The sequence below is a fragment of the Apteryx rowi genome, unplaced genomic scaffold, assembly GCF_003343035.1.
Source record: "Apteryx rowi isolate R43461 unplaced genomic scaffold, aptRow1 scaffold_457, whole genome shotgun sequence".
NCBI classification, from domain to species: domain Eukaryota; kingdom Metazoa; phylum Chordata; class Aves; order Apterygiformes; family Apterygidae; genus Apteryx; species Apteryx rowi.
The window spans coordinates 283860-300257 of NW_020450713.1; the positions used below are offsets into that span (position 1 = coordinate 283860).

The window sequence follows — 16398 nt, forward strand, 5'->3', positions numbered from 1 at the left end:
TACAGGGACTGTGCAACTATAACCTTTCAAGATTTGGAACCTGCTTTATGGAGAAGTTTGAAAAAATTATCAATGTATAAGCAGTTCTAAGTAAAAGCAGGTGTCTGAATTGAAAGACAAAATATAGACCTTCGGAAAGTCAATCTAATTTTTCTCATTCTTGTTCATTTTAAAGAAATGGGTAACTGACTGGATTACTCGAACTACAGCAGAACCCATGGTGACTTTTCCAAGGTTACTGCCCAGTATGAAATTTATGATGCATATGTAAAGAATAATATACAGCGAGACATTTTAGTGTGACTTATTTGAGAACTGATACAATGTAAAAATATTCAAATTGGCTTTAAATCTCAAAATGCATTAAAGATTTCAAGTTCATACAGTGGAGGAGACTTGCATGTCCTCACGACACCCACAAGAGTTGAGTTAATGACTTAAAATAAGTTTTAAAAATTGCTGTTTGCAATTCCCAGAACATCCTGTGGTGCGCACCTTGCATTCAGCATGTCAACTTTTTTTTTTTAAGGGAGAGTCTATCCGGGTTTTGTGCCTTTTATGATCCTGTACATAGTGTTAACATCACATAAATACTTACCAATAGTTAAAAAACCACACAAATGCATAAGGTGTCCAATAATCCCAGACAACCTTTACATTTTGCAAGCAAAATATTTAAGTTAACAGAAGAAGAAAAATACTTTGTGAGGGAGTGCACATAAGCACAAAATTAAGTCTGCATAATCACGTACTACTTGAGGTCTGCAAGTATTTCATAGGCCACAGGGTCAAAGATCAAGATAAGCTAGAAATAAGAATCATGTTACCCTCAGGAAGACTGTGCTTTTCATTATTCACAAGGAGTTCATTCACATGAACACCAGCTGTTTTGTGCAGCATAGCCATCTCCAGCTTCTTGAACACTGGGCAGCACTGATCAGTCCTTCTGAAGCCAGCAGCAGTCACGGGATTAGCAACATCCTGACGCTGCTGCCAGGTCACCCTGCTGCTGGAGATGCTTTCAGCTCTCTCACAGCACAGCTTGACAACAATGTCACTTCCTCAGGAACCCAGGTGACACCACATCAGATCTTCTGCAAGGCTAAAGTTGGCATTGCTATTGCAGGATCAGGTGAAAAGGGAGTACAGTAAAGGGGGGGGGGCTACAGAAGAGGCAAAGGGTTTAGTGACAGCAGACAGTATCAGAAAATCGACAGGTAAAGAAGGGAAAGAATGTCAAAATAGGAGAAAGATTGGATAGACTGAGGGCTGGAGATTGACAGGAAATATGGAAGCAGAGATATCATTTCGCCCTTTATTTAGTACCAGAAACACTTCAGGAACCACATGTGTCTCCATAGTTTGAGAGTCTGCACCCCTATTAGGGATTGAAGCACATTACGAGCATGCCTGGGGCACATCTTTCAGTTTGGTTTCATGGTAAATGAGAACGATCAAGGGATTCACTTGAAGAACACAGTATAGCCCTGATCAACACACCAGTGCAGGCGCTCCTGATAAGTACCTGATAGTTTGTTTTTCCTGAAGTGAGGCATTACAGTTTTAAGGAATTTGCTCTCTCAGTGGGGGATGGAAGGTCACCTACACATCTCTCAACAAAATTAATGGGATATCTCCTCAGACATATGCAGCTACAATCAACACATAGAAAAGGGAAAGATATATGCAGCTGTGTACCTCTAGTCATACCACAAGTATCCACAACTCTGCACTTCGCTTAGTGCTTAGGTAGGGAAAAGGGAAGGGAATGAAAAGGTTACAGCTCCCTTATTTAAAAAAAAAAAAATATCCACAACTCTGCACTTCGCTTAGTGCTTAGGTAGGGAAAAGGGAAGGGAATGAAAAGGTTACAGCTCCCTTATTTAAAAAAAAAAAAAAAAAAAAAAAAAAAAAAAGAAAAATCCCACACCTCGACATCCAGGAAGGATTTCAAATGTAAAGTAGCAATATCCTAAGCAAAAAAGGGATGAGGATTCTGCTAACATAATTATAGTGCTTTATAATTGCAAGGACTTGACAATAAAGGTCTCAGGACCTTTATTACAGGATGCTCTCACAGATGATAGAATCTTTTCGTTTCCCCACTAAACAAAGATAGAAAGTATTTTGGCTTGTAGCTAATTATTTCTTTAAAGAAAACCTAACCATAAATCTGGTTTTCCTTTCATCTCCTTTTCTGTAAAGATCAATGCATAAACCAGATGCTTGTGAAGCCAAAGTACAATAAATCACAAAGAGGTGTTATTCTCTTGAAAAGGGTAAAAGAGAAGATGTTCTACTGYAGCTCACAGACATATGAGGTGCACATTACATTACTGAAGTGTCTTGTTTCATAGTTGCAAGCCAGCCACTAGAGGTCAGCGGTTTGGAATAAAATTAGAACACTGACCAAAAACTCCCCTTTATTTCAACTGATCAAGTTTCCACAATTTCCAACCTTTGGATAATGAAAAAATTCTTAGGGATAGTAGCACTTACCTCCATCCTCATGAAAAAAGAAGCTTACAATTCTTAAAACAATAAGTATATAATGCATATTCTATTGAAACAACTACTCTTTTACCTGAACACTAACGTGGAGAGATGTATATGAACTTGAGACTGGAGGAGGCTTCCTGTATCAAGTCTATTCTGCTGCTACTGCAGCTCTGTCATACAGTCTTTCATGAACAAATCAAACACCAGCTTAAAAGCAGCTTGATTCTTTTGCCTGCACTACTTTATAAGAATATGAAATAAGGTTCTCTCAAATCAGTTTCACTAGTACTTTTTAAGTGTAAAATGGCAAGAGATTAGAAAAACCTCTTACAGTGCAGGATTTTTTTTTTTTTTTTAAACTATTTCCTTCACAAATGTGTTCCATGTTCTGAGAAGTGAGAGGGCTGGCAGAGATAAGAAAGAGGCAAACAACAAAATATATGAAAGAAATATTCAAATGGAAAAAATAGGGCCCAACAAAATATTATTTTATTAGTAATCATTTATCTGCTGCTCTAAGCATATACAGCATTGATCCTCAGCATGTATACATCAATGCAGCCACAGGGCTTGTCTCTGCCCCAAAGAGCGATGTTTAAAAATTCTTAAGCAATTACAAAAAAGTGAATAGGACCACTGGATGCTGGTCTAGTTCTGCATCTTTATGATCATTTCTGATTTTAAAGTTAATTTTCCTGTTAAATATCTCAACTGACTGGTGCACCATACTCTTGTTCTTCACATTGGCAAAGGTGTTAACATTCATAAAAAACACACAGAGCAGAAAATGAAAATACTGTGATCTGCACTTGTTTGCAAGGAAAGCAGTGTGCAGGCTTCTGCTYGGGAGCAGACTGCTGCAACACCTTACTAAATCCACAAGGAAGATACCATCATCAGGCACATGAAAATCAGGATAAAGGGAGACAGTTAACCTCCAATTAACCATTCATTCTGTTAAGAGAAAGGTCTTTGATGGCTCCTCAGAATATAATCCACACTATTGCTTCTCCAAGACTAATCTAGGACCACAGATGTATGGTTGAAGTCAGAAGAAAGCCCACCTGATGGGAGCTGGGGTTGAACAGAAGTCAGTTATTTAAAGCAGCATCACAGATAAGTTAAGGTTCCCCCCCCAAAGAGAGTAACAGGGATCACACTATTAACAGCACTGGTTTATGGTTTTGTTTACTTATTACAAAACAAATTACACTGATGAATTCCAAGTAATCAAGTGCTGGTTATCAGAGCAGCAATTGGTCTTATTTAGCTAGTGTGATACAACCACAGTCACAGAGCCACCTACTAGAGGATTCACAGAACAGGATATTACTCCCACCAAAACACAGATGTACATATAACTTTGCTGCTATTAACACCTGCATTGAAAATATGGTAGTAAACTCAGCATCTACACTAGTTTTCACAGAACTTGGCCTGACGTCTACACTGGTATAAATCATAATCACTTCAATGACTTAAAGACAGATATCAGCTTTTTTTGGTTTTGATATGCAACTTAATCTTTCTTTTTCTCTAGGAAAGCAAGCAAGAAGTTATAGTAGTTTGCTATATCCTGAGCAATTCTGGGAGGGGAAAAAAAGAACAACCTAGAATATTTAACATGCAAAGCCTTTGGTCAGTAACTCAAACTCAGAAATCTGAACTTAAGCAACTGTTGTTTTGCAACATAACATCGGTAATATTTTAAATCCAGCAAAAACTACACAATCTGATTTCAAGAACATCAACAAAACCATAGCTGTATCAATACAGAAAGAAAATAATTTAATTTGTTTTGAAATAAATATTTGACATACAAAGCACATACAGTGAAAAAGGGTCACAATAAATTACRAGTGGAGATACTTTGCTCATTCACTGAGAAAAGCCCTTGGTAGCTGCAATTTTATACCATCAAATTTATCATTCTTGCTGATTTAAGCAGAACACTAAACAAATATGGATCCCAGTGCTTACTTTCACAGGTACTGGCATGGATAATTTACTGCAGTGATCCAATTTGAAAATCAGTAGGGACCAGTAAATCGCTGCATAAAAGAAAGAGCGAATGAGGTGCTTTTTTCCTTAGTGTCAGCAGCCTGTGATTATTATGTTTATTAAATTTTCTTGAGAAGGCTTCACATTTTCTCAAATATGCAGGAGAACTGTATTTCCCCTCTGAGCCTTACATTAGCATTTTGTGCCTCAGCCCTTGAATACAAGAAAAAGATGAATTTTTCAATTCATTTTAGAAGTTTGTGCCTTCTGGATGGCACAGAACTAAGCAACTCCCTTACTCATACAGTATCTGCTATTATCATAGAGCTAGCTTTTGTAGAAAAGTTAATAAGGAATACTGACATGTTCTATGAAAAGGATATTTTTGAATCTATATTTAATCTTAAATTCAATTACATTATCCATACTGATAATGCATCTGTGAAATAAAGGATTGCTTAAGGTTCTGTCCTTGAAGGGTAGTTTAAAACAGCAAGGCCTGATTCTTCCTAAGATTTTAAGAAGTTTCTAGCACATCAAAGTTCCAATACAAAGATACACCAATTAGTTTCAGTATCGTTAAATTATAACCACAAATACGTACACTACAGCAAGAAAAAGTATAAGCAATTTTAACAGATCAGCATAGCCTGCTAACATCTGTCTCGCACATAAGTACTCATGATCCCATTCCCCCGCACATTCCTCCTCACCAGGAAGAGGAGGATATCAGGGGCCATACCTAAGCAGGTTTCCCTTCCACAAGGGAAGCAGTTTCTGACAACACTTGGAGTGTACACTGTTCTAGCTCAATGGTCTTGGTCACCCTTAATCTGAGCACCATATGGTACAGTATTTTTTGCAATTGTTTAAGCAGCAGTATCATTTTGGAAACAGGACCAARAAATCACATGTGGCATACAAAATAATCATGGTCCCTTGAACACTTGTCCAACATTCTTTTTTCTATTTCCTGCTCTGCCAGAGCTCTCCTATTACTTTGGGCAAGTGATCTTTCCTTCCATGCTTCCATTCCTACCTGTAAAATGGGCAATAACTGTACTTCCTTAATTAGCAAGGGATGTCTACAGCAAATATTGTGATACAAGTGCCTAATGATAAACGGGGACCAACACAGGGTACAAAGCAACCAGCTATGTAATCTGTTCAAACAGCACACTCAAAACATATAGCTCAAACTGTATAAATTCAGCTCAGAAACTAATCTGTAGCTCAGAAACTAAGGCTCAGAAGCTGACAGCTCAGAAACTGCCACGACAAACACTGACTTGCAATTATAATAAAGTTTGTTAAACACAAAACTTAGTATACTAACAGACATTGCTCCCCTTCAATATCCATCATGGAACAGTTAACACTTCTGTTATCAGGAAACAGAATGTATAAAACTGACAGCACAAAAAAAAGATGATGGAAGTATAAAATTAAATAAAGGACAATAAAGTGAAGGATGGATGCATTAGTGGATTATTTGCTTATAAGAAATCCCAGCCGGCATTAGCAGTTCCCAACAGACCTAATTTGTCTGTTCTCACCTGTAGATAAATAAAGCATCAGGACCAAAGCCTTATGTCGGAACCTCACTTCTACAGCAAGCTTGTGCAACAGTGAAGGGTATAACCTACCCACAGAATTTATGCAGCAGCACTTAAACTTATGAAAGCTAAGACAACTAAAATATATATATATATACACACACACATACATACACACACACATACATACATACACACACACACATACATATACACACACACACATACATATACACCAGCAGAAACAATTACCACATTAGGCTGGCAAACTTTCACTAGGACAAGGATGCTTCTCTTCACATTTGGGGTAGGCAAAAGTATTTCAAGATCAGTTACAAAATTTCTCTAGCTATCACCAACTCCTGCCACAGGCTCTGCATCATAGCTATCTGCCGGCGGCAAAAAAAACAACCCGTATATATCCAGGAACGTACAGTTCTTTTCACCAGAAAAATCTCAAACTGTCAGGTGACAACCAGCCTTTGATGTGTTTAGCTGTTAGAACAGAAACAGTCACAAACCGTAGTTAGCAAGCAGGCAGGAGACAGAACTCAGCACTGAGAAATCCCAGTATTATCAATCAGGCAGTCTAAGGCTAGAGTAAATAAATCAAAGTTGATACAGATTGCAGGTCAGTAGCCTGATTCAATTTGCTTGAAAGTTATCCCATTGTCCCATGTTTTCTTGGCATACCTTGCAGGTAAGTTTTTCCAGGCCACAAGCAAAACCCGAGCCTCAGTTTTGTCAGTCTCAGCAAAGCATGCAAACAAATGCAAGATTAGCCAAATTGAATTCAATGTATAAGTCTTCCTCTCCCCAAACCACTTCTAACACTACTTAAAAGAGCTAGCAAGAAATTCCATATCCATATATAAACTCTATTTCACAAGTCTTCCAATTCTCCACCTACTGAAATCTTACTCATTTAATCCTTTTCATCTTCCTTGCCCATTCATAAGGGGTCTCAAAAAGTTGGGTCTCAAAACTCAGCATCCTTCTACTTTTGTAATATCTCAGACCCACTAAGATTAACATAATCCCAACCAATAACAGCATACAACCAAAGGAACAGTAAGCTGGTCCCATAATAAAAGCAGTCTTAGAGCACAAAAGCTGGCTCAGAAGTTAAGAGCAATGTTACTTTGTTTACACCAATTACCAAAGCCTTCATTTGCCTTCCACTCCCAGTATACTCTTAGGTGACCAGCCTTATTTTAAAATCACACTGGTGCAAAGTCTGATGTCACCACTTGAAAATATACCACATAACATTAGACAGGGTCTAGAACAGTGCTGAAATACAGAAATGGTCAGAAGTTGGTCTGGATTTCTGCTTCTATTATATACCACTGTTGCAGTGCTTATTCTTGAGTTAAATTTTGAAGAAAAGAGTCACTTTATAAGGCAAAAATTCCCTATAAATTCACCTTTTAGAAACATATAAGACACTAACGATTTCCTGATTCAGAAGTGGCAGTGGGGACAAGAGAACATGCATGCAAGACTGCATTCTGCTCAACTTCCAGGTTCAAGCATCAATATGTTCTGTTAGAGAGAAAAATAAGCTTGAAGAGCCTAGTACATTACATTTAACACTCCTTTTATTGCAGTAGAAATTTTAGTTTTTCTAAAATTCTCAAATTACAGGATATACATATAGTGAATCTAGTCACAAGTCTTAGCAGCTGTAGAGCAGTACTGCATGCAGTTGCCTCTGCACTTTGCAAGAATTCCATAAATAGCTAATCATGTTCAGAGAGCAAGTTCAAGAGTCAAGGAATATCATATCAAGTTACCAAAAGCAGGTCTTCATCAGTACCAAGAGGTTGAGCAAAAAAATGAAATAAGTGTATAAATGCATGTCTCTGAACSAACATACTAATACTTAACACAACTGAAAAGTTGGAATTATAGCCACATCACAAACAAGGTAACAAGTTACAAGAAAATACTTTGTTTCAAGATTGCTTTCAAAAGCGTTTCACCTAAGATTTCTCTGACCAAGCAAGAATAAAGTACAATGCATTAGGAGTTTACAAAGGGCCAATGAATTCCATTAAGTTTTATGTAATTAAAATATTAACATTTACCATGGAAGATTAGGCAAACACTTTGCCTTAACTTTATGGAAACAGGTTGCATCCTGACAGATAACATTCTTTTTCCATGACCTACCTTTCAACTTCTGGGTGAATGCATAATAAGCACTCAATTTATTATTCATTTCTGTAGTCATGACACTGCCTTCAGATCAGTAAGATCAGATGGATTTATGCCAAAAAGAATCGTACAGCCATTTGTTTCAATAGATGCCTGAACAGGTGCAATCCTTTATGTAAACTTCCCATCACAATGGGAGCCTCAGAAACTGGAAGAACAATTTATATAGAGCTAGCTACAGATTAATTTTCTAAAAAGCAGACATGCTTAAGCTACCACAGTCTCACATTCGTGGAGACACAAGAACGCATTTGCAATGATTCTGAAAAAGTTACTACAATTTACATTGATTAGTTCACTTAAGAGATGGTTAAAAGTTTAAGCATTGCATCTTTGTCTCAAAAGCTTAGAGGTCAGCAACTTGGCTTGGTAAAACATCTTGTTATGACAACATAACTGTACAGAATTTCCTGTGGTCAGAGTCTTGAGATTTCTCCCAACTACATAATGTAGGACCATATCACAAGGAAGAAACCTGGAAGAGTTTTTTTTTCTTTTTTTTTTTCTTTTTTTTTAATAAAAATAAGCTCTCCTTCAGAAAAAGCGTTAGCCATGTCAGCTTGATAGATTTTAATCTATTTTGTTAAATTCAAAAGTGGGCCATATTTTTATATTGAATATAGTAATTTAGACAAAATAAGTCTATGGACATGTTAGTAAGCAGAAGAATACTGTCCAAAGAGTAGTGCATCGCAATGTGTCCCAGATGCTGTCCACTGGAGACATTTTACAGTGGCCAGGGTTCCAACTGACAGACCTACTGAGCAAAGACTCCTTAAAACAAATAAACAAACAAAAAAACCATTTTAATCAACCTTAAACAGTCTATGATTTTTAAAAAACAATTCTATATGACTGGGCTTTATCCCTCTTAGCGTGTTTTGGATAAGATGAAGCTACTTTTCATCAATTAGCAATACAACACAGTAATTTTAAGTTTCTAAGACTTGCTTTTGAGATGATAAATTTCATATTATCTCCAAGAGAAGCATATACACATTTTTATACAGCCTGGAGTGAGATCAGTGTAAAACCAGGAATTTATAATCATCAGCAGACGTGCCAGCTGCTCATAATGTTCACATTACATAAATGCCTGAAAGTTGGCTATGCAACAGTTGGTGCCAATCTGCTAAYAAAGGAAATGCTGCTGAGGCATAGTCTTCTTACAAAAACAGGGCATGAGGGCTTCATTATTAGATGTTCAACAACAATCCTCAGCTCGGTGAAGAGAGTCCTGAGAATCAGATTTAAACAAAGAGTATTAAGATTCTATAAGCATTAGCTAGAAGTACCTAGCACCTAGAAATCTTTTCATTCATTTTCTCAAAAAAGGAAAATTGCAGTTAACAAGTTTCTTTAAATCAACACCATGTTGCAGTATCTTGTAAAAGCTTGAGAATTCTTGTCCTTTAAACATTAATAAACTTTGAAAGCTACTTCCACACAAAGACTGAAAAGAGACAGCAGAAAAATTCCACCTTCAAACGGGGGGGGGGAAGGAATAATGCTTTTTCAAAGGCTGTGTAAGGAGCTGAGGAGCAAAGGAAGTGGTACATTTGTGTTGCTTCTTGCCAGAATGGACAGAAGGCAAGAACCCTGCACTCTAGAAGCAACTCTTAGAAGACAGCCATAAGAGATAAAATTCATAACATTAGTTTCACTTAAAAATACATAAATACCAGTAAAACATCTTGGAGTAGTTGTATTAAAAAGCAGTTTTAACATTGCACAGTTTAAATTATGTGTAGATACCAAAAAAAGTGCCTTCATTGATTTTTGTTGAAAAATACCTGTAATAGGATGGAACAATTGATTTCCTACAAAACAGTAGGGAATAGGAGGAGATTAAGTTTATGGTTCTTAAACCTGGCTTTGGCTGCCACGGCAGCCAAAGCCACTTCCTTGGTACTTTATCAAACTATTTTCTAATCAAGTAGTGATCAGACTGGAGAGCACGTTCACAAAATCTTACATTATGCAATGCTTGTCATGAGTAAGTTCTGAGAAAGATTTCAATTTAAGTAGGTAATGAACATGCTTAAGATCATCCACAAATTTTTTTCAGTTGATATTACACAAGTTTATAAATTTCTGTTCATGTACAGAAGTGGACTCAGATAGGTCTGCAATCTAAAAATAAGGCTACCTTTCTGGTAAACAATTACAAAACAGTTAAAAGACTTTCTTCTCCAAAGCTGAGTTTTAATCATGCAGGTATGTTCTGAAAGCTCCCATTCAAGGATAGTACATTTCAGAGAAGTTCAGTTATGTGAAGTAAGTATAACTTTGAATTCATTAATATATTTGTTAATATCCACAGTTATCCCATATTTCTAAAATTGCCATTCACAGGTTTAGAGTTATGTATTCATTTAAGAGTGAAAAATTTCTGAATGCTGAAATGCTAAGCTGTTAAGCATTACCTCCTGAAATCAATTTAGTGCTTACCGACAATACGGATTTCTCCGAGAGGAGTAGCGTAATGTAAGAAATCTATAGTAAATGAACGGCTGGAGCAGACTCCCCTGCCCACTGAAAGAGAAAAGAGAAGTGSAGCTTTATATTGACCCTCCTCATAAAAAAAAAAAAAAAAATGCAGAACTTCCCCTAATAAAAGTAAGGAAGCTACCTAGGCTCAAAGATACCAAGCCAGACTGAGGGTCATATTTGTTCAAACAATCTAGACTTTGATGAAGGAAGGGGGCAGGGGGGAGATCACAAAATAACAAAAACACAACCTCGCACAAGAAAACTAACAGTACATTTACGAAGGCTGAAGCTTACATTATAGAATAAAACTGCTCAATAAACCAATTAAATGAGATATTGCTGTTCTCATATTGATTTTGTATTTAAAGAAGCATTTTATGTCTAGATTCTGGTAGTTGGAAAAGAGTTATACAAGTGACAGCAGAGGCCCATTTAGTGTTAAGCAAAAGCCTTTTGGTCAAGCCTGGAAGCTGGCTGGCATAAATAGTTCAGCTCCAACACACATTTTCTGTCCTAAGCACAGCGCTTTGAAAAACTGGGCCTTACTCCTGGAATCTTTTGCAAAACTTCTTATAACACCTTGGAGACTATTATAGACATATTGAGATATTAAAATTATGCTGATATCAAACTATTCCACTTGCTCTGAAAGAAGGTTTTTTTTAAATACTTCACAAAGCTGCTGTTTCCTGTGATAGTGCTATAAAGCAGCAAAAGGGTAGCAAGTATATCTAAACCACAGAGTAAATCACAGAAATACCACAAGAGTTTAATTTCATTGATTGAAGTTTCCTTATAAAACACAATATTAAAAAGCCCTGTATCTTCAAATATGAACAGGATCTTTACCCAGAAGCATAATACAAAGTGAAAAGGAAAGCGAGCCATGGGGAGGGGGGAAGGAAGTCTTGCACCTGTGTAGTAATTACAAGCAATTTAATAAGCTAAAATAGCTTACAGAACAGACTTTCAAAAATTTGTATTTATACACAGTTATATACAATTGTGTATTTTCACAACAATTGTATTAAAGTTTTGCAAACTGTATTGACCTTCATTATTTTAGATCTCAATATAGGATCTTTTAAAACTTTCAGTACCTATTAGATGACTTATCAAGTAGCTACACCTGAATTCTTTGTACAAAGAGAATGAACTACTACTAAACAGAATCTTAAGGCACTTGAATGCTTCAGATGTTGTATACCAAGAGTATGTGGTGGTTGGTAAGCAGCTCCAAAATGAAACAAAAATCCATCAAGGGTAAAGCATCAAAGCATTCAGCTAGCACATCAGGAGATAAAGACAAATTATACATTCTATTAACTTCCAAGAAAATAAAGCCTCCCTTCTGACCCCTCAGGACAAATGCTTCAATAAAGGGCATTTTCTCCCCTCCAAATATTACAAGGCAATGCCTCCAACTTCAGAGATGTGCAGGCCGTTATGCCCATTTGACTTTAGTTGGATTCCAACACGCATAAGCTCAAGGTCTCTAAAATGAATTCAACAGGCAGCACACAGACCCAGCAGTCAAAATTGGATGGAATAAGAATAAATAAATTAATTAAGAGAGAGAGAGAGAGCGAGGGAGGGAGCGAGGGAGGGAGCGAGCGAGGGAGCGAGCGAGGGAGCGAGCGAGGGAGCGAGGGAGGGAGCGAGGGAGGGAGCGAGCGAGGGAGCGAGCGAGGGAGCGAGCGAGGGAGCGAGCGAGGGAGCGAGCGAGGGAGCGAGCGAGGGAGCGAGCGAGACACAGAGAGTTTCTGGTCAGAAGTAACACAGGAGGGAACATAACTTACTCCTGCTTGTACAATGAAATTTCCATGCCAATTATATTTCTGGGATCTAAGTACTCAAAAATGAGAGTAAGCAGACACTTTCAGTGAAGCTAAAGAACTCAATATTCTATTACACTGACCAAAATTATACCTACTGGACGGTTTAGATGAGTGAGTTGCAACACTGAAAAACTTTGATTTGAACCAACAACCTTACTTATGCTATAAAAGAGAGAGGTTTTTTTGGTGCCAAATTATATCAGAGTGAACGCTTTTTGATTTCATGATGTACCAACTTGAGAAGTCTAGGAATCAAATAAATTCAAGTTCAGGTTTTGATCAGACAGAACCATATAAACGGAGATCTCTGTGACCCACATTGAACTCATTGCAAAGAGTAATCTTGTACAGGAAGATCTGCTCTTAAATTTGAAAATACATATTACAATTCTTACCTGAAGAGCATAAAAACCGTAGCTGGCATCAGGAAAATTTCATTGCAAGCAATGAATTTTAGAATATTCTGTTGATTAGCATTCAGTTTCTCCAAAAGATTTCTCAGAAAGGGCAGACTATTTGAACTTCGTGCCTTTAAGGAAGAAAAAAAATTGCCAGAAAACATATAAGTTACACAAATCTTCTCTAGCAGAAAGAAATCAAAATACTAACAAGTAGCAGTTATGACTCTTCTCAGCATTTTAAGACTAGCTTCCTAGGGATTAAAATTAGTATCCCAAACAACTCTATTGAAAGTGTCATTAACAATCTAAGGAACTATAATTGCATAAAATTAAATTAAAAACATGAAGTCTTGCAAATCCCTCATGTACATATTTTAGGTTCAACTGCATATGCGTCCAGCCTTATTCTGTCCAGCCTTATTCTGTCCAGCTGTGGTTGCAAGATATCCCAGTTCGGAATATCAGAGGTTAGAACTAAAGAGCTGCAGAAGACTCTGTGCCTGAGCAGCAGCTCCACCTGGCAAATATCTCCTCCACTGCAGCTAAAAGAATCCATAGGTGCAACTCTCAAACCTGTTATAAAACCCAAGCACACCACAGTATTAATCAGTATTTTATATCATACTTACATCAAGAACCTTCTTTGTATATGTGGCAGCATGAAGCAAAGAAAACAGCAGAACTGGGAAAATACTCACTGCAGCAAGTGATAAGGAAAATTATAAACTGCTGAAGTGCTTCACTTCCCCCCCCCCCCCAACACACACACTGATGTTACAATAACACGCAGTTTGTTGGCTCTTTACAAGAGGTTGGCCAGAATCAGCTATACTGGATTAAGACATGCATATATATAATGATTCTGTAGCTGTTCCCTTTGCTTCTTGCATCTTTTCTTAGCTATATATTTTTATTCATTTTAAAGTGTGCACATGCATATGCAAAAGTACAAAATACAATTTGACCTTATACACGATTGTATTTCTAGAGAAATACATTCTTTCTGCATGGAAGAAGTATACAAGCTTAGTAATTAAAATCTATCATACAGACTTAGTCATCATAATATTCTTATTAACAGATGTTACAGATTGTGTTTCTTCAAAGAACATGCAGTTGCCATCAATTCAGATTTTAGACAGCAAGATTCATGTGGTAGTCATTTTAAGAGTAGGACATTAAACTAAGCACAGATAAAGAGAAGTGAGTTCTTAAATACCATCTTTGACAAACCATGGGAATAAGCCCCTTTTTCAGACTTTATCTGTTTAAAAAACTGTTATCTGAAAAAAAAAAAAAAAAAGCTTACTACTGAATAGTTGTCTCTCTACATGACATACGTCCTACTTATAGTAAGGAGTTATATAAATACTGTAGTAAGGAATTAAAATTAACAACTGCTATTAAAGTATCACATATGATCACTAGTCATAAAACCCATTGCACTTAAATCCTGGAAAAAGAAAATACCAGGAGCCAGAGGCTGCAATGCGCTAGTTATAGAGATGATTAAGCTGAATATGGCTCAATCAACATAAGCAGCTCCTATTTTACACAGAGTAGGCTCTATGAATAGTAAGTGTGTTTTAGTTTAAACTGCTTTTTCAAATTATGGCACAGATAATGAAAGGAATGAAGTTTTTAAGATATTTTTAAAATTTACCAGGATGACACTTTGGTAAAGGATACTTGTAACAGGGTAGGAATTAACAAAGATAAGAGAGTACAATAGGTAGTGGCAGCTGTCCTCCAACAAAGCCTGGGCCAGAAATGCCCTGCTAAGCTGAAAGTGCGGTAGCCTTTGGTGTAGTCGCAGGGCACTGGTTAGAGCATTTGCCAGCAAGGCACGCTGATAAAAACTTGCTGCTTCATGCAACCTGCAAATTACCAGAGGAGATGTTACCATAAAAACCAAGTCTCTGCTTAGGGGACATTCACTCTTGAGAATTGCATCACAATTGCACAACATCTGAGGCTTTTTCCACTATAATACTATTACCAAAATAACCTCAAAAACTACTAACACTGACTTACTGCATGATGCCAAAGGTAAAACGGTGTACTATTCCATAACCACACCAAAAAAAAAAGCCACATAACTGCCTCCACAGTTGTTCAACATGTTTTCCAAACATATCTAAAGGTGTTTTAAACCAATCTAAAAATCTGTAAACTGTTCTCACAGAAAGCATCGAGTAAACTGAATATCCATTCATTCTTACATAAAAAACAACTCCAAGAAAAAGAAGTGTAGTTGCTTTGCAAGTTTTTAAATGTTGTTTTACAATATTACAATACATACCCTAGAAGAGGCAGGACAAATAAAGCTGAGCAGTAAACAGTGAACAAGCGGGAAATCCACATTGCTGTATCCAACTTGTTAGCCATCAGAAATTGCTACATTTGAAGAGAGGGGGGAAAAAAAAAGCGCCAACCTCCATCAGAAGTTAGTATCTTAATATTTGCCTACATTCAACCCTCCTCCCTTACTCAATTTCAACTCTCTCTCCAACTTTGAATATAATCAAATGATAGCTTGAAGCAAAGAGCATCTTTTGGTTTTGTGTGATACCCAGTTCATAAGATGTTACTATGAAAATCAAAAATAGCTAGGCTGTGTCAAAATCAAAAAGCTCCCTTGTACATTATGACCAAATAGAGTGTTAGAACCTTTTAAGGAGATATTTTTTCTATATAGATGCACCTCACTAGACAGCCATGCAACTTATGCAAGCTCTTTAGCCCTACTGACTTCTGTCTCTATTGCTGCGAGGCTCCTTTCAGAACACACTTCACATACATGAGGCTAAAGACTCCATACAGGACTTCTTATGGAAGAGGGAAAAAGAGGAGGTCAGTTAACATTCACATAACTATACCAGAAAAAAAGGCATAGTTTTGGCCTACATATTCTTAGCGGGAGGGGCTTTGAACAGTGATCTAGACTGCCTCCTGTTGTTGAACTCTGGTTAACCACAGTCCTTTTCACTCCTGATAAACCCACAGGTACCAGAAAGACTCTAAAAACGCACAGCACACAGCATGCTTTTAAGCTATTATGTCCCTAAGAGAGGCATCCAAACACAGCCTTTCAGCTGGAAAAAGTTCAAAAGCGTGGCTTGAATTTGAACCAGCTTTTGAAGACTGCTCTTCCCTCTATGCCCCTAGAGGCTTTTTAAGAGAGCCAGAAATTAACTGAATAATTAAACTGCAACGATCTTCCTATCATTACCCATTCACTTATTTGCGCAGTATAACCAGGGACGCACAACTACCGCCACCCTAGACTAGTTCCAGCTGAGACTGCGCCGCGCACACCGGCGAGCAGCGCGGGACCGCCCTCCCCGCCGACACCTCCGCCCCCAGCGGCGCCGGGCCCAGCCCCGCGCC

The 16398-nt window shown here is 37.4% G+C and overlaps 2 protein-coding genes across 2 annotated transcripts in view; both read right to left on the bottom strand.

Moving 5' to 3' along the window:
* The window catches only part of SLC30A9 (solute carrier family 30 member 9), a 55231-nt gene extending 45766 nt beyond the window's left edge, over positions 1-9465 (bottom strand). The window contains exon 1 of the mRNA XM_026077529.1: positions 9447-9465. The gene's annotated coding sequence lies outside the window, so the exon portion shown is untranslated. The remainder of the gene's footprint in view (positions 1-9446) is intronic.
* TMEM33 (transmembrane protein 33) overlaps positions 9062-16398 on the bottom strand; it is a 7693-nt gene continuing 356 nt past the window's right edge. The window contains exons 3-8 of the mRNA XM_026077532.1: positions 15311-15405; positions 14698-14885; positions 13638-13705; positions 13003-13136; positions 10728-10811; positions 9062-9513 (exon numbers count right to left, since the gene is read on the bottom strand). Coding sequence (XP_025933317.1) covers positions 9384-9513; positions 10728-10811; positions 13003-13136; positions 13638-13705; positions 14698-14885; positions 15311-15405 — 699 coding nt within the window. The 3' untranslated portion in view covers positions 9062-9383. The remainder of the gene's footprint in view (positions 9514-10727; positions 10812-13002; positions 13137-13637; positions 13706-14697; positions 14886-15310; positions 15406-16398) is intronic.